This window comes from Anolis carolinensis, chromosome 4 (genome assembly GCF_035594765.1).
Source record: "Anolis carolinensis isolate JA03-04 chromosome 4, rAnoCar3.1.pri, whole genome shotgun sequence".
Lineage (NCBI taxonomy): Eukaryota > Metazoa > Chordata > Lepidosauria > Squamata > Dactyloidae > Anolis > Anolis carolinensis.
Genome location: NC_085844.1, coordinates 173,975,964 through 173,995,265, shown reverse-complemented (window position 1 = coordinate 173,995,265; position 19,302 = coordinate 173,975,964). Strand labels below are relative to the sequence as shown.

The 19,302-nt window shown below is 37.3% G+C and overlaps 1 protein-coding gene across 7 annotated transcripts in view; it reads right to left on the bottom strand.

Annotated features, from left to right (window-relative positions):
* The window catches only part of fyb2 (FYN binding protein 2), a 52,488-nt gene that overhangs the window by 18,475 nt on the left and 14,711 nt on the right, over positions 1–19,302 (bottom strand). For 5 of the 7 annotated variants that reach the window (XM_062978270.1, XM_062978269.1, XM_003220175.4 and 2 more), the window contains 8 exons: positions 13,580–13,671; positions 12,262–12,293; positions 10,009–10,037; positions 8,149–8,230; positions 6,876–7,002; positions 4,023–4,149; positions 3,867–3,907; positions 1,276–1,345 (listed from right to left, as the gene is read on the bottom strand). In XM_062978270.1, the coding sequence (XP_062834340.1) occupies positions 1,276–1,345; positions 3,867–3,907; positions 4,023–4,149; positions 6,876–7,002; positions 8,149–8,230; positions 10,009–10,037; positions 12,262–12,293; positions 13,580–13,671 (600 nt within the window). The remainder of the gene's footprint in view (positions 1–1,275; positions 1,346–3,866; positions 3,908–4,022; positions 4,150–6,875; positions 7,003–8,148; positions 8,231–10,008; positions 10,038–12,261; positions 12,294–13,579; positions 13,672–19,302) is intronic. The other 2 variants (XM_008109387.3, XM_062978271.1) reach the window with 1 other exon arrangement.

Below are 19,302 nucleotides of genomic sequence, written 5' to 3'. Positions count from 1 at the left end.
TTAAAATCACACAGTCCAGGTCATATTCCAGGGCCAATCCAAGTCGTCATTGTTTTATAGTCTCTTATTGCACTGCTCCCATTTACTGACCAAAAGCTTGGTTCCAAAGCCATGTGTTGGAGGTTCTTTGAATGTGCTTCTTGGCAGAGGGTTAGACTGGATGGCCCATAAAGTCTCTTCCAACTCTTTGATTCTATGATTCTACTTGGAAGTCCCTGAACAGACTCAGAAGTGGAGTGGGCAGATCAAAAGACAACTTGGCAAGGTGGCACTACCTGGAGGAATCCTCCACCTTGTGTGACTGTGGAGCTGAACAAACAACTCCGCATATGTATGCTTGCCCACAGTGCCCTGCCTCATGCACGGAGGAGGAGTTGTTTAAAGCTACAGACAATGCGGTTGCTGTTGCCCGCTTTTGGTCCAAAACTATTTAGTTGCTTGTGATTTCTTCTTCTTTTTTTAATTTCCATTATTTGAAATGTATTTGTTGTACAATGCTTTTGACACGAAATAAATAAATTCTATGATTCTATGTTTTTAGTTTTTTTCCTGGAGGTCGGGTCATTGGGGAAGGAGTTACATAGACGAGGGGCCACCATTGAGAAGACCCTGGCACCTTAGTGATTTCTAGAATGTAAAACCACTGAATGTATTGTAACAAACTTAATCATCATTTAAAAAAGGATGAGATAAAGTCATGATTCACAACTGTAAATGCAACATTCACATTCAGAACAAAACAACCTTTGAGCCCTGAGAGCTACCAACTAAGAGAAAAATGGCTACAGTTTACAATTTTATTCTGCCTTTCTATCCAATAGTATCCAATGCAAAAATCTATATCACACAAAATATAACTTAAGAAAATAAAACATAAACCACCCATAAAAACCATTAAACTAATGAACAGACAAAATAATAAATCACAACATACTAACAACGATAACAATAAACACAAAACAACAAAGGTCTGGCAAATATGAATAAAAGATTCAAAGCTCAGGGATTCCCCCCCCCCCCCCCCCCGCGGCATGGAGAGTATTCAAGAGGTTCAGACATGATCTGCTATTCCTGGAGGCTTCCAGAATAAAATACTTTCCCTGAGAAATGTTTTGGATGTGTGCAGGTGAAACCTCAAAGCTTAGAAAAACCACTTGCTAGATAGCCTGAGCACACGAACTAGAAAAACTCAATGTTCTCTTTTCACTATAGGTAAAAAGCAAAGGCTGATCAAAGAAATGGCAACTTATTTGTGGATATAATGAAGACACTTACTCTGACTTGGTTGAATTGTACTCTTCAGTTTGGACATCCTCATAGGTTTCTTCATTGTTTTCATCTGCAACTGAATACACCAAAATAATAATCTTTATATCACAATTCATTATCAGAATGTGAGGTTCTCGGGGAAAAAGATGCAATTCGATGCTCAGAGAAGAAATTTAAAGATATAGTAATGGAAACTTTTCCTTTGGATTTACCACAGAAAACAGACGGGCTGCAGTTAGGTACTAGAAAAAATCTTGCCCTTTAATGTTTTAATATTTTTAATATAGTTTTTAATCAGATAGAGACCAGGACTGGACTACTTCTATGAATGTGAATATGAAGATTCATTTCCATCTCTGGTTTGTACCACAAGCTGCACAGATTCCCTGAAAATTGAAGGAAGGGGACAATATAAATGAAAACTAGAAGGAATTGGAAATCTGTGGTCAATAAGGTAAAAGTCTTAGTTGAATGAGGGGCAAAACAAAGTGTGAAGAACACATACATGTTTTTATAGGTTATATAATTCCCAACTCTGATGTACCGATATAAACAGAGACAATGCAAAGGGCTTGAGAAAAAGGATGGGAAAAAACCCAGTTCAATTGCAAATTTGCAACTAGGAGAAAAGCCCGCCTGTTATATCCAAATAAAACTAAGTAACATTTAAAACGTCAATCAGCACTGAATTATTCAAACTATAAACTTCTACATGAAGACATGTTAAATGAGATTTACCCATATATAGTTCTTTAACTAGTTCCTTAAAAATACTAACCTATTTTAACAAGTTTTGCTAATGCTACACAGTCCATATATCCCTTGCCCAAGAATCTATAAAAATAACTGAGCCAGAAGAGCAGACTAAAAACTATCACCGTTCCCTCAATAAAACATTGACATAAAAGTACATTAAAACAGAGATGACTATGACTTTAGCCACTACACAGAGAATTGCTACTATTAAGTATTATTATGGGCAAATCGGTTTCTCATAAAAGAATCATTTTTTTCCTTTGACAGCACAATGATACCCCTTGGACGTTGTAACTATGGCTGATTCTAGTAAAAGATGAGCAGTTAACTAGCTTTGCTCAGCCACAAAAATCACTGACTGACCTTGGATGGCTTACTGGCCCAGATCATATCCAAGAAAACGGAATCTTAATAGACTGATCTACAAGTTGTCATTTAATTTTTTCCCCTACTGCTGCTAGTTGAATACATACACTACAGGCCTTGTCCCTGTGATGCCATGCCAAAATTTGCAGTCCTCCCATTTAGGGAAGGAACTATTCACTACTCAGCCTTTCCTGGCTGATAAGTGGTTTCCTTGCTCTCAGGATATATAGTTAGGACAAATAATACATTAGTAAGAATTTTTGCCCAGTATTCACGTTATTAACAAAGAATGTAGCAACCTTGCATGAAAGACTTGCATGAAAGTAAAGTAAAATAAAATCCAGCAATTTTGCATTTAGAAATAGCCAAATTGTTTTGTTGTGCATGGTGATTGTATTCAGAGTGAAAAAAATTTGGACAAGTTTCTTGTTGGTAAGATTGCGTATTTTGCATAGAAAACCTCCAAATTACATTCAGGGGTCTGAAGACAGTGTTGTTTTTGTTTAAAACCCTACAAATCTCACTCACACATATACCAAAACCTCTGTGCATTTCTGTGTAAAATTATTTCTCCAAACTGTCAGGATGTGTGAATTATCAGGAAATAACTATTATATTAATATAATAAATAAATATTCATTTTTTTCTGAAATGAGTAGAAAACTGTGAAAATTATTTTTCTTTTTTTGTAAGGATAAAATAATTGAATATTAATATCCCATTTTAGCCAGTGTGGCTTTGTATCTGGTCATGTGATAAGTATAGCATTGCCCTGGACAATATAATTCACTTAATTGAGGGATATGTTATTGCCTAAGAGAAGCAATTATGTGACCTTCCAGATGTTATTGACAACACATCCCACCCAGCAACCCTGACCTGTTGGGAGCTGAAGTTCAATACCTTCAGCACAGCTGCATTATTCTCAACTATGCTGTAGATGGAAACACCAAATCTGGTGCTTCAGGAATGCGGTATCTGTGAGGTTAATATCCACAGTTGGATTTATTCATGTCCAAAAAAAAGTCATCTCTGGGCATATCCTAATATGACTCTATGCGGTGGTGTCTAGGTATTTTGGATTTCAGTTCCTAGAGTTCCTGGCCATTGAACAAGCAGGCAAAGACTTCTGGGAGTCAGAGGCCCAAACACCTGGAGAGCCACAAGATTGACACATTTGCTCTATGTATTAATTGCAATAGGGTTTGCAGTTATCAGCAGTTTCACATATCCATGTGAAGTCCAGGAACATATTTTATCCAGATACGGGAGGCATATGTATATAGTTGGCCCTCTATAGCCAATGATTCAGCCATTTTGGTATCCTAGAACCAAATCGTGGAGGATATCAAGGGCACACTGTGCAGAATTCACTGAGGATATGGCTGAGCTTTGTAATTATAGGACTAGCTTTGCATAAGTCCTTTCCAACAGTCTATTTTATTTATTAAAAGGTATGTTAATTTCATACTTACAAGTGTCTGAAGTAAATGAGCTGTAGGCATCACAGGCTTGCCTGTAAAAGAAAATGTTGAGGCATTGAGTGAAATGTTTGCGACGTTAAAAGAGACTTCGCAGTTTTGGAAAGCTTAAATTAACTTGCAGAAGTTTCGCTGCTACAAAGAACTCACAGGTCACTTTGTAGTCCTTCCACGTCATCATATACTTCCTCCACAGTTTGCATCGATGTGGGAGCTGTTGTGCTTGCTTTCTCTTCATCTACTATCAAATTTTCCAGGCATACATAGCCATCTGAAACTAATGCATTTTCATTTATGTTTAATGGTTTAATAGCAAAAAGAACTGAATTGCTTTTAATTTTTACACTTCTGCTTTAATACATTTATGTGGTTTTAATATGCCTTGCCTTATATTTATTATTAGCCAACTTGAGTCCCTATATTGGGAGAAAGGTAGGACAAAAAATTAAGTAAGCAAGTAAGTAAATATACTATATAAATAAACTATAACAGAATTCTCTTTGCCAGGTTTCCTGGATTCAGGAAAACTGGCAAAGCAGACCGCTACACAAATAGACTATGCAAGTCCTGTGAATCCTGCAATTTCACTAAGATTGTGACAATGTTTCTGTATACCTCTTCAAAACGTATTGCAAGTCCAACACTTTCAGTCAGTACCATCCATTGAATGTTCAGTGGATTAACATTCAGATGTTATTCCAATAGCAGCAGTTCATAGAAAGTCACTATCAACTGAACATGTTTACAACCAGCTCATATACAAAGGCAATATGTAGTTGATGAACTTGGCATAAGCTGCATTTTCTCTTTCTCTCATGCCTTTCCATCCGGCATAAAAGCATGTTTCTAATAAACACAACATAGCACTACCCTGCCAGCAACCATATAATAGCTTATATTATGGTGACACACTGTTCTGAGAACAGCGTGTCTCAGAGAGGAAACAGCCAAGCATAGGGAATATGTAAACCTCAAGGATGATTATTTTAAAAGCAAAGTTAACACATTTTTATAACCTACAGAAAGGGAACATACGGACATATTAACTTTCCCTGACAGTTTTATAAGTGGGAATATTGGTTTGGATTTTAAGAAACAGAAGCAGCAGCAAAAAACAAGATATTTAATGACACACAACAGAGTTTCATTTACAATAAATTATTAGATTATAATTAAATATAAGCATTTATTTCCAAGATTTGAAATAGAATGAGATGGCCTTTAAGGAAGGGAACTTTAAGCAACAAATTGAAAATTAAAACAGTCTCATATTGTTTATTCAGGATATAAAGGCCCACACAGCTTATTATGTTAGCACCTTTTCCATACTCTCCAACATTTCACAGATGAATAGTCAAGCAACATCAGAATGTGAGCATGAAAGAACAGAAAAATGAAGAAATGCTACAAGATGATTGCTTTTTGGTGAGTCTGTAGGGAAGAAGTCTGCCTTTCCTCTCTTCTCCTAGCAGACTTAAGTAAATGAAAACTGTTTTTGTACTTTGAACTTCATTTTCAACAATTTAACTAGGAAATTGTGAGGAGAAGGAAAGGGGCTGGGATATTTTAAAAGCAGCTGAAAAAGTAGAAGCTCAAGGGATTCATGTGAGCTGTCCCTGCCAAATCAGCAAAGTTGGAGAGTATGTTTTTCACATTATTCTGTATTCATCATGTGGGTTTGATAACATTTGGCCCTGAATTCTTCTAACCCTCCCTGTATAGCCAATGATCTAATTGCATTTTCTCTCCATTGCCATACAAACCCTGCTGAGGACGACTAATGGATTTCAGTGAGACACACAAATGCATCTGACGACTAAGTTCGGCTTTAGCTCAGCAGTGTTTATACTTGGAAGAGATGTAACAGCATGAAACAAGGCCAGTTTCTAACTCACAAACACTGGGAAGCTCTTTTGCATTTGAAAGCAAAACAGGTTACATTAGCAAAAGCAAATAAACTCAAAGGGGAGCAATTCACTGTATGAGAAGACCAGGTTACTGCACTGCAAGACACTGCGAAACACAAACACACAAACAGGGCTTGGTTCTATATTTACATGATGATGTAATCCTGAAGATTAAAAAAATCCTTTTACTTTTTAAAAAGGTTCTTCTGATTTGCCAGACCTAGCTACAATAACCATTCTACAGAACATTTGCATATTTTAACCAAGGGATACATTACTCTGGTCCCTCCAAATCAGGGATGGGAAATTATGAAATCCACAGAGGCCTATAGCAACCCCCAGGTGTTGTTGCTTTTTTTTTTTTTTAAGATCTCAAATGTTCTTACAAAGCTTTTGGACATAGGGAGTAATTTTGTCATGTCTCCCCAATTTAAGGTAATTTATGCCCAGGAAAGACTTTTTTAAAGTGCTCTTTTTTATTGAAAAAATGACTCCCCTGAATTTACAATGATGTGGACAGGCAAAACTAGGACAATATTACCCATGCAACCCCTGAGCCACCTCCCCTTTTATGCACATGCATTTTCCATGCAGTAAGAAGAGTTGTTTAGTCCTCTAATATTTCACATAGTGTATTCTTTAAGGTTAGCCATTCCTGCTTCACATAGTTTTGGCCTACAACTCCCATCACTCCCAGCCAACATAGCCAGTGATTGCTATCCAGAAACATCCAGAGCTCATTAATCTTTATAACATACTTTTAATATTTTCCCATTGTTGCCAATTAGTAGGGTAGAGACAAGGTGTGCCTTCTTGAAGACCTCATGCCAAGTTTCTCGTAAAAGAGCTTATTTGAACCAGGAACTTCCTCATTTCTAGCTTGATTTCTTCACCACATTTCAATAAGCGCTCCTACAACTGTGCCTCACCTTTCAATCTGGATATACTCATCAAAAGGAATAAACTCTTCCGTCATTGCCCAGATTTGTGATTTGTTAATAGAGTTTAAGAATGTAGTCCAACACATACATCACTTGAATTGTTCTCAGGTCACATCTAATCTTAATACTAAAGCAGCTGCAAGAAGAAAACTCACAGTTTCCATCTACTGTTAGCCTTTTTCCGGGGGAAGGCTGAATGGTCTCTTCCTGAGTCACATGCTTCTCACCTCTATTTTCTCCATTCATTTTCATGTTAGTGAGGACAGCATTACGATCACTAACCTAATAGTAAACATATTGGCACTCAGGTTAAAGGCTTATCAACATGTACCTTGCCCAATTTGGGCTACTACAAGTAAATACTTTACATTCTTTAACTCAAGCTGAACTAGAAAACAAAAATGCCTAAACTGAGTTTTCAGTATCTCCTGAACAAGCTAAAATCTGTTTTGTACAGAGAATGGCAACTGTGAAAGACTGGGAGCCACATTAACCCCCCCCCCAGGAGACCTTAAACAGCCCCCCCCCCCCCAAGTACATGCTTCTGTAAAACATTCAAATGCCATCTAGGAAATATTAGAACATCGGTGGGGAGGAGGAATATTTTTTTGGCAGAAAATTATAAAATTGTACTTTGTACTCCCTCAGGCACCTGGGTGGTTGAAATGTGATGAAAATCCCCTATTGATACTTCTTTGACATTCTAGAACATTTTAAAATGAAAAAAAATGCACCTTTTAAAACTTTTTTTTTGGGGGGGGGGGACACTTGGTCTCCATAAAATGGCCACTTTGTCTATTCCTGTTTTAGACCAAGCTTCAGGCAATAACAGCATGGAATTCTTTCAATTTAGAAAAATATCAGACTCTTAAACCTGGAATTTCGTATTCACTTCCTAAGAATAAATTGCATTAAAACAATAGGATTTTGACATCCACACAAGTTTGTTACATATTTTGTTTCATTCACAAATGAGAAATGCTGGTTGAAGACTATACAGAAGGTGACCACAATATATGGAGGAATGTAGATAGAGGTATTTGACACACTATTAGTCCTAAAAAATTCCAGAAGCAAATGCAGCAGGAAAATGACATGTATTATACAAACTTTTCACACAAAACTTCTCACTTAAACCCCTAATATTTTATAGCAAAAGGATATTCTGCAACATTTTAAAAAATGTTGGCTGCAGCTATTCAGGCCTTCAGATAAAGAAATACAACCCTGCACAACTTCTGTTAATGATTCAACACAAATCTGGTCCTGATGTCTATGGTGGTTTATGGCACATATGTTTGATTTATGGCAAATTTGTCCATGTGCTGTAAGAGTCAACTTGATAGCACATAATAACAATGTTTACCAACAGGCATACTTTTTAAAATAGAACACCATGAAACTATTTGCTCTTCTGTTTAACTATACCTTGGATGTTTCTTTAGCTTGTTGTTTTGGTGCATCATGATTCCAGAGTGGTCCTCTTTCTTTTGAATCCTTTATTTCACTGCTGAAATGTCAATCCGATAACAAAGTTTCCAAGTTACAATGTTTGCATAACAGATGTTCCGAAGAAACATCAATTGATATTAGTACAAATAGATGCGAAATTAAGATCCATACTCATCCCTAACTCCATGAAATCTTGTAATGGATGTATATGCATGTGTGTATGTGTGCATGTTTGGGGATTTCATTACTTATAAATAGCTGGAATAATAAAATATTATGCAAGAGTCCCTGTATCTTAAGATCGTACACATATTTCTATGGTTGGACAATTGTGTATTTTGCATCACAGTGTAATTTGTTACATACTTCTTCAATGCCATGGCTCAAGCTATCAAATCTTGGTAAATATTATAGTGTCAGAAAAGTAGGTGAGCAATATAATGGTAATTCATGGTGACTAAAATAAAAACTAGATTGCAAGCTTTTATTAACAGAGCTACCTACTCAACATTCCAGACATAGCTATCTTTAGGGTACAGCTTGGTCTACGTGCAGAAACTTCCCCTTTCAATTTGGGGTTGTTCCTGTTGTTGGGTGGCTTCACATTTTTTCCAACTTATGTTAGTCACAAGGCAAACTTATCTTGGAGTTTTCATGCCAATGTTTGTTTAGAGATGATTTAGAGTATATTTTGACTAAAGAAATTTTATTCATCTTTACAATGCTCCAGATGAACTGGATGAACTAGTTCTTTGACAGAATGAGGGTGAAATTCACCCAGAGCTTCAAAACAAACCCAGGCATCCTGGTACCCTTATTGTATATATGCAAATAATGTGCTCTAGATTTCTTCAAAATTTTCAACTATTTTTTATTACAACTGATTAGAAAAACTCAAGGCAAAAAGCTAAGAATGACTTTATTTTGAACTGTTCCTAGTTCCTAGCCCCCTTGGACTCAAATGTGTTGTGGTCCCTCCAATTTTTCACACATGAAAACCTAGGCACCTGTGGCCAAAGAATATCAGAGTGTGGTTACAAAGGAAAAAGTTATGAATAAAGGGCACACCACCTAGAGAGATCACAGCACTTTGATTTTTGCCTGAACATTTAAGGAAGGGCCTCCACCTCCCTAATGGCCTCTCCCCCTGAGTGGAAAACCTTGTGCACTTTGAACTCAACTTTCAGCCATTAAAGTAACCTGAGAACAAAAAAGGAAAAATGGAAGGGTGAAAGAAAAACTGTTACATTTTAAAAACTGCTGAAAAAGTGATATTGCCAAATTGAGAGGGCAGCTAAAAGGTATGCACAAACTCACATAGGTGTCTGCTGCAAATCTGAAACTCTCCGTTCCAATTCATTCAATGTCCTGCCTGTCCTAGCTTACCTCTTAAAGAATCGGAACATGACAAGAATATGCAAATGCTGATAATATGCATTCAACATCTATTAGCATAATAATGAGTGGTATGTCTGGATCGTTGGATGGGATACTAAAATGCTATGAGCAGCTATTGAAAACACAGAGGTCTGCCAAGATATTAGAGGTGAAAGAGCAGAACTGCTACATGGCCTTCGTGACCTTGAGAGATACACAGCAACATACTGTTCTGTGGTATTTACCTTAGCCGCAGGTTCTATCCTTTATAAATATAAAACATATTTCTTAAAAAATTACAATGTAAAGCTGGGAGAAGGAAAATAAAAGGTGGCTGTTCATACTTATTTGCAGTAATCTTCGGTTATTTATTCAGGTTCAGCTAAAAAAGAAAAATATCTAGTTGCTAGGCATCTTCATTTGTTTTTTCAAGGCATAAATTCCAGGAAGATCACTCACCTGGGTATGGCAACAAGGAAATTTTGTTTCTATGAAAAACATAAAAAGAAAGCTTCAGTTTTCAGAAATCTGAGGTCAAGTCATTCAGAGAAGAATAGCATTGTTTACACTGAAGAACCATATTTATAGAAGAAACATCTTTCTCTACATCTGTGTTTCATTTCCTTCTATGAAATAATGGCTAGAATCCAAAGAAGCCACTAAAGCACAAAGAGGTTCCACGTGATCACTAAAGTGCACATGTATGCCATTTCCCTGTTAGGGTTCATTTTGAATGATACCTGATAGTCTGGAGGGGTACCTTTTCCATTATGCACAGAGAAGTGTGTAGGCAAGTAAAAAGTTGTATCTAAATGACAGGCCTTTTAAAGTTGAATAACATTAAGGCTATAGGAATCCCAAGGACCCCAATAGAAATGGTCCAGAGCTAGAAAATCAGTCCTAAACAAAAGATTAGGATCTCATAAGGAGTCCATTTTCAATCATATCTATTTAGCACCTAAAATAGCCCAGCACACTGCAGGAATGAGGTAATTGTCATGTATTTTCTGATCAAGATTGCACATTGTATGTTGTGCTAGTGTAGGTTACTTGTCAGGTGGTTGAATTCTCTAGACTGGTGGTTCTCAACTTGTGGGTCCACAGGTATTTTGGCCTACAACTCCCAGAAATCCCAGCCAGTTAACCAGCTGTTAGGATTTTTGGGAGTTGAAGGTCAAAACATCTGGGGACCACTGCTCTAGACCAGGCATGTAGCTGGGGGGGGGGGGCTTGAGGGGCTTCAGCCCACCCCTTTGAAATTCTCAGGGTGGTCCGTGAGAAGGCTTTACATTTATTATTTAAACTGTTATGTTTATTCATATCATGATCTGATCACCATGCTCAATATATCCCATATGCATGAGGGTATTGGGATAACGATACAAAAGGTTTGTAGGATAGACCCTCCCACACACTCAGACTCAGCCCCCCCCCCCCTGAAGCAAAATCCCAGCTCCCCCCAAATCAAAATCCTGGCTACGGGCCTGCTCTAGACCAATGCTATTCAAAGTGGGGTGTCTCTGAACCAATGTTGTTAGCAACTAATCCTTGGAGAGTTGTCAGGAAAGAAAGGCACTACAGTTAATGGACATAAATATAGCGTTAGTCCCTGGCACACAGGGTGAACATTATCAGTACAGTTTAGACACTAAGAGGGGAACTGTTCTAGACATTTCTGCAAATGCTGTCCTTAGCAATGGATGATTGCTGCACAGTTGGAGAATACACAGTCATAAGGAACATTGTATGACGAGCTGCACGACAATGTGACCCAGTAACTTGACTGTCTTGATGGTGTAAGTTTAGGCTATGCAACTGATGAGTAGGTTCTCAGCTTCTAGCAGTCACTTACACATCATGAAAGGAAATGAATTACCAAAAGAAGAGGAAGGAAAGTTTGCACACCCTCTCACACACATGTGTTTATGTATGCGAACTGAGAATGAATTGGTACCAGTAATGAAAAACATAGGCCATCTCACCACAGTGGAGAAACCTATGATCAGATGACCTATGTTCTTGTGTGACCAACCTGCTCAGATGCTGAGTGCAAACTTCAAGGCCCCCAACTCTACTAGCTTATGATTCCTGTAAACTATAAACCAAGCACAGTCCAAACAGTACTTTACACAATCTTCAAACATGGTTGTACTCTATAAAGGGAGAATGTTCATCCTCCATATGAAGCCATGATTTAAGTTATTACTTTATATAAAATATTTATGTTTTTCCCCTTTTATTTTCAAAATTTCAGGGTAAATAATACATTTCATTTCGAAAGTTAGTAATGTACTTAATACTATGTGGAACATAGGAAAGGAAAAATTGGCTAAAATATGCAAAAAAAATGTCAAAAAGCTTTCCCCCAAATGTTGTCAAGCCTTGAAAAACAGAATCTTGGACTTACAAAATCTTTACAGTTTGGAATTTATTTTGTGCAAAATTTGCACATAAGTTTTTTTAAAAAAAAAGAAGTATTGATTTTTGTTTTGCTATGTATGAAAAACACCACAGGTAAATATTGTAACATAGAGTATGTCCCCAATTGCAGAAAGTATTTGAAAACAATGCTGTTACTCATTGTTTCTTCTAAGATTGAAATTAGTGAAGATTTTCATCCCTTGTGAAGACATTCCTTCCTTCCCCATCTTCTCTGTACTTGCTTCTCCTTTATCACTGCTAACATTAAACCACAGTCTTGAAAATATGTACCTTGGCATCTTCTTTTTTTCCAGCCTTGGGAACTAGAATCAAGATTGTGTACAAATTAGTATATCTTCCCTGCTGTTTTCTGTATCTATTTCCATAAAAACATAAAAAAATCACAACTTATAATATTCCATTTCGGATACAATGCTACATTAAACTGGATGTCCCATGTGAGCAATTTTAGACTAGAGTGAACTCTTATGATATTATTGCACAATAGTGTGCTAAAAGTCGTGACCTTTTCCCAGAAATAAACTCCATAAATACAGACCTATAAAGTGAAAAGCCAAGATTCCATCCATTACTTTCCCTATTTGTAGTTCAGTTTATTACAGATCCAGGATATCAGTGGCTAGGAATGTATACATTTTATCTCTTCAGAACTTTTAATCGCTAACTTTTAAGAGACAAATGATACAGTCACACACAAAAAAGCAGTTATAAAAGCAGGAGGAAACAGTATTAAAACCAGAAGAATGACTAAAGCATTATGAAGAAAGGTTGAAAATACCTAGTATGGACAAAAACAAATTATGTATGTGTATGTGTGTGTGTGTGTGTGTGTGTGTGTGTGTGTGTGTGTGTGTATGTATGTATGTATGTATGTGTATATATATATATATATATATATATATATATATATATATATATACACATATACACACACACACACACACACACACACACACAGAGCAAACCACCACCATTTAAAACTTTAATTGCCAAGTGATTCCTCACTGAGTAGATGTTTGCCTTGTTTATTTGTTTGTTTATTTATTTATTTATTTCCTTCATTTCTACCCTGCCCTTCTCACCCGAGGGGACTCAGGGTGGCTTACAAATTGGCAATTAATGCCGATACACCATAATATAGTCAAAGATGTGGAGGAAATATATAATGTTAAATTGCTAAACAGCTAGAGATGGGGGATAGATGGATTCATTTTGCAATTCTGGAAGCAAGAAATGAATTACAAATAAACAGTCATCCTTTGGTATTTGAACTTGTTTCCCTTTCCTACCATGATCATAAATGCATATTGGAATATACATTATTTGGAAAGGAATCTACAAAAATGTATTATATACATCCATGAAAATTTAAGTATGTGTAAAAACATGTACAAAAGTATATTAAACTAAAAGGATGTACCCTTTCCTTGAAATACCCTTCACATCTATAGACTGCTAATGATAACGACCACCTTTTAAAAGCTCAGTTCTCAAGTTGCTCCTTTCTACAGACTTTGAAATTACTATCCATCTAGCAACATATCCCAAAGATCATCCATGAATGAAGCAAACAGCTGGTAAGACTCACTATGCTTAGCTTCGTGAATTGAATTAGAACATTCTGGATGGACCAGACATGATAGCGTTTCTTCATATGTACTCAATTCTTCAATTTCAGTACTAAAGAAAATGAAAAGAAAATGAAATGAAATTATCTAAGAAAATGTCTATGTGAAAGAATTAAAATTACTCAGATGACCTGCCTTCCTCCAAGAAGTACAGAGTCGTATACATAGTGAGTGACAAGACATTTTCTAAGTTATGTTTATGTATTCAAATGGAACTGATTCCTAGGATTTGTACACCAAGTAAGAACAAATAGACATGTACAATGTTATCAATGAACCACACACAGATGTTCAGAATGTAAGCTATACCTGCTAATACTAGGATATAATGGACATGATTCTATATTGCAATGATGGAAAATAACCCAAGGAGTTCGGCAGCAGTTGCAATGCATTGTCGTGCTAATGCACTGCAACACTGTGCTATCCAATACAGAGTGCACATGAATGTACAACCATCAGGTCTGCAAGCCTATGCATCTTGTGTAACCATGCACAATAAATGACCATAAGCAATAGCATCCATGTGTGATGCAATATATGCACAATTCCATTTAGTCCAATGAACTGAGTGTAGTCATACCACACTGGACAATCCTGTCCAAAGTTTTTGTAGGAGAAAGTTCACATTTGTAAGACACCAACAGGATGTTCCTATTTTGAATATATTGAAAGGCCTGTAATTCCTATTCCTTACAATCACTTTGATAACAGAGAACGTAGCTTTAGTGTCGGCAATTGACACCTTGGAAATGAAACTTACATAAAAACTATTAAAAGAGAACTTTTAAAAGAGTTACTTTAAAAAACCAATTTGATCAATAAAGTAATACTAAATTAAGTGACACTCATTTAACTTTCCCAAAAGATCAAGCCCTAAGGGGAGATGGGTAAAAATAAAATTTCATCACCATTGCCATCATTTTCCCCTCATTCATTACTAATAAATTCATCTTTAAACTCAATGTTCCAGATTCTGACTACAGAAACCTTGGATGCTTTCTGGATTTGGTACTAGAGCAATGGCATAGGTTTCTAGGAGGGACACAAGCCCTCACTGTCTCATTCCAAGGCAATGGGGGAAGATTGACCTCCTCTTGTGTCTTTTTAAGAATCGATTTTTCAGCATGCTAATGTCAAATCATAACAAATCACAGTTGCATGCAATTTAGTAAAAGGTTATTTAATAGCATGCTATTTAACTCTAATAAAATGTTACCCAACCTACTTGGATAACCACCCAAATATTGTTTCACTAAACTAGGATGGCATTTGTTGGCTGATGCCTCTATAAGTTATCTCAAAAGTTTGATCTGACAAAAGCCAAACATGCCATGTAGATACAGGTCGCAAAGAACCAGCTCAGTTAGTTTATCAGTGGACTAAATGTTATATTTTTAAGATAGCAGATGCTGAACTGGGTTGGAAAATGGAAGCCAAGGAGTCAGCCAAGTGTTAAGGATGGTTGCAAAGTAACATCAATTTTTTCCTCTAAAACATTATTCCCTTTTGTTGCCTGTCAGAGACAATCTGGTTTATGCATTATCTCAATGACACAAGACCAAGCTGTTTATCCTTCTAGAAAAGCTTACCAGTCATGAAATGCTATCTTGGAACCCAATAACATGAGATCGCAGAGTCTTGTCTTTTTGTTTAACAGGTTGAAACAGATTTCCCCAAACCTCTGAAGAGCTGAAAGCTTTCATTGCAGCTAATCCTACTGTCTCTAGTTTATTCAGCTGCTTACACATATCTTGCCGAATTGGTAGCAACAGTCTTGATTTACACTGGCACATTTATCTTGATTATCATGCTGTTAGGTAGCCAAGATATACATGCACATACATACACACATTTATAGAGGGAAGGTCCCAAAAACAGAAAGTGTACTCAAAAAGCTGTCTAAACAAAGACCACAAAAAAACACAACATTATGGAGCTTAAGCCTACAACTGCTGTGTAAACATCATCAAAAGCCTTGTCTGCTGGCATTCAGTGATAACAATAAAAATCAGTTCTCAGTGTCCATGGATTAAGCTCAGTAGAGTGTTTACAGTCCCTCAAAGTCTATAACTTCAGAAATGTCAACAAATGAAAAAGTAGAGGAAAATACAGTGTGGGAGTCAGCTTCTTGAAAGGGTGAGTATACATCATGAACAATGTACATGGTATACTACAAGCATAATAAAAGTACCAATTAAAAACAAATAAAGGAATAAAGTAAAGTTGGATCTGCAGCAAAGCAGGAAAAACTGGTAATATATGAACAATTAGTCTTTTATAGATATCTGCATTTCCTAGTCAATTTCACCCAAGAAAGTACTTACAATAATACATGCAAAACCCTTTTCCCAGATCAGAACAGAGGGTCAATAGCACCCTACCACATATAATCTCCAGCAGCTGACATTAAGACACACCCTGCTTGTGAAACTATAGATAACATGAAGCCATGATTTGTAGACATCGACAGACTTAGTCCTAGCTCAAGCTCTGCCAATAGATGCTTTCTAAAGAAAGAGATACCAAAATAGGTTTCTGTGTGTCCTTGGAAGCCAATATACGTTGAATAATGGAATGCAAAGTCTTCATGTAGATAATAAGAAAGTATGCTTTACTCTGAAAGAATTGGGAATGCTATAGTATCCAGTTGTTCTGAAGCATAACCAATATTCTGGACAAGGAGCAACTGTCTGGACACAAAGTGGAGAAACAGAATGGCAACGGGGAAGATAAAGCTCCATTGTATCAACTTCTTTCTCATATTGCTTTATTTATTTATTTTACTTTTATCTCTTGATCTAGATGCAGAGTGGCGAACAAAATTTTAAAAATGTATAATACAGTAAGCAGCATTTGACTCAGAGAAAATAGATATAAAAACTGGGGGAAGGAATATAAATGATTTAATAGATGACTTCATATTACATGTAGAAAATAGCCAAGATTTGGAAAGACCACTGATGAAAGTTAAGGAGAAAGTGCAAAGAAAGGGCTACAGTCAAATATTATGAAGATAAAAAAATGATCACAGATGATTTACATAACTTTAAAATGGCTAAAAAGATTTTGAAACAAGATTTCTTATGCCTTGACTGGATCATTAATCAAAATTGATACTGAATAGAAGAAGAAAAAGAGTTGGAAAGGCAGCCATGAAGAAACAAGATACGATCCTCAAATATGCATAATTTCATACCAACATCAGAAACATACACGACATAAGTTTGCTTTCTATGTTTGGTTGTGAAAGTTGGACAAGATGAAAAGCAAGTCACTTAAAATGCAATTTTGAAGAAACATTCTACATATATTATGAGCAGCTGAAATGAATGGGACTTAGGGCAAACCAAGCCTGAACTCTCACTAGGAACAAAGATGATTAAATTGAGATTATATTGTACTTTGAACATATTATGAGACACTGTAACTCACTAAAAAGACAATAATGCTTGGTAAAATTTAAGTCAGTAGGAAAAGAAGGAAACTGCACTATAAGTGGATTGATCTGATTAAGGAAGGCTTAGCCTAGGCAGGGCTGCTGAAAACATGGGCTCTTATTTACACAGCCATCAATAAACTAGGGGCCCCTGGTGGCACAGTGTGTTAAAGCGCTGAGCTGCTGAACTTGTGGACCAAAAGGTCCCAGGTTCAAATCCCGGGAACGGAATGAGCGGCCGCTGTTAGCCCCAGCTCCTGCCAACCTAGCAGTTAAAAAACATGCAAATGTGAGTAGATCAATAGGTACCGCTCCGGCGGGAAGGTAACGGTGCAGTCATGCCAGCCACATGACCTTGGAGGTGTCTACGGACAACGCCAGCTCTTCGGCTTAGAAATGGAGATGAGCACAAAACCCCAGAGTCGGTCACGACTGGACTTAACGTCAGGGGAAACCTTTACCTTACTATCAATAAACTAAAATCACTTTGGTAGCAAATAACAACAACCTGAAAAATACTTTACATCATCCCAGGAAACAATAAACGTAACTTGAAAACATTGCCTATTACATGAAAACAAACATTAAAGTATCCTCGCCTATTATGCTATTGTTCAGATGTTATACCCTTGAAATATTTAAACAATAGGTACATTTGAATAAGAGATAATTAATCAGTAAGTATTTAACTTGCTGCTTTCCAACAAATATATATGAAAGCTATAGAAATTCTTTGGATATGTCACACTCTTTAAGCCACAGAGTAAGGCAATGGCAACCACTGAACAAATCTTGCCAAGAAAATCCTTTGGGTCGTCATATGTCAGATATGGCTTGGAAGTATGCAGCAACATCACAAAGTTATGATTAACCTCCATGTTTGCTGAATACACATGTACACTGCACATCAACCATCCAGCAGTCTACTATGGAAATCCCAAAATGAACACCTGGGGCAGTTCCACATTTGGAAAGTTATGTGGGACATCATGCTTTTTACAGTTCCTGCACAAAGATCACCAGTTAAAGAAAATAAATAGTTGCACATTCTTTGGACCACCCACAATGAACATACAAACCAATAGCTCATCAAGTACCTCATAGAAATCACTTTTTAATTTCAAGAGTAAGAGTCTTTTAGAAGGAAGAGAATGAGAATATTGTATTACAATGGCAGGGAAGGAGAAATTATAATTTAAGAATGGCTCTGGGCTAGTATTAGGTTTCAGCAGAAGAATCACTTGATCTCATCTTAACCTGCTAGTTTCAGTTCAACATTCTGCTGCTAAGATTATTACTTTGAAAGAACTACATGACCTAGCTCAGGCAGGGGCAAACTTTCTAACTTGGGAGCCACATGGCGATCCAGAACAGGGTGGGTGGGCCAGGAGGAAGGGGGTTCTCCCCAAGTCCCCTCCCTGCCCTGTCCTCCCCCCTTCCTCTTCTCTTTTGGAGGCAGAAAGTGAAGGAAAGATAAGAAATGTTTGGATCCCAAAAGGGTTGGCCTTACTCAAGATGAGATGGTGGATGGGAAAGAAAAAGTGTATCCATTAGACCCAGTATTGCCTACTCCTGATATAGAATCCTAGAATCCCAGAGCTGGAAGAGACCTCCAAGGGACCTCCAGTCCATCCTCCTGCCATGCAGAAAGGCAGAATCAAAGCACTCCCAATAGACAGCCTCTGCAGAAAAGCCTCCAGAGAAGGAGACTCCACCACACTCCCAGGCAGCCTATGCCACTCTCCAATAGCTCTTACTCTCAGGAAGTTCTTCCTAATATTTTCAGTACAATCTCTTTCCCTGCCATTTGAACCTATTGCTCACTTGTGCAGCAGAAAGTCAGTTTTCCCTCTCCTCCTCAATGGGACACCCTTTTAAATCTTGAAACATGGTTCTCATGTTCCCTCTCCACCTTCTCTTCTCCCAGCTAAGCATCCCCCAGGCGTAAAGGAGGAAGGAAAAAGAGAAAGAAAGAAGGAAGGAAGGAAGGAAGGAAGGAAGGAAGGAAGGAAGGAAGGAAGGAAGGAAGGGAGGGAGGGAGGGAGGGAGGGAGGGAGGAAGGAAGGGAGAGATACAGAAGGGTGGAAGGTAATGTAGGGAGTGAGGGAGAGAGGAAAGAGAGAAGGAAGGAAAGACAAAAGGGAAGGAAGGAAGGACAAAAGGGCGGAAGGGAAAGAGGGAGAGAGTGAAGGAGGAAGGAAAGAGAGAAGGAAGGAAGGATAGGATGGTGAGAGAAAGGAGGGC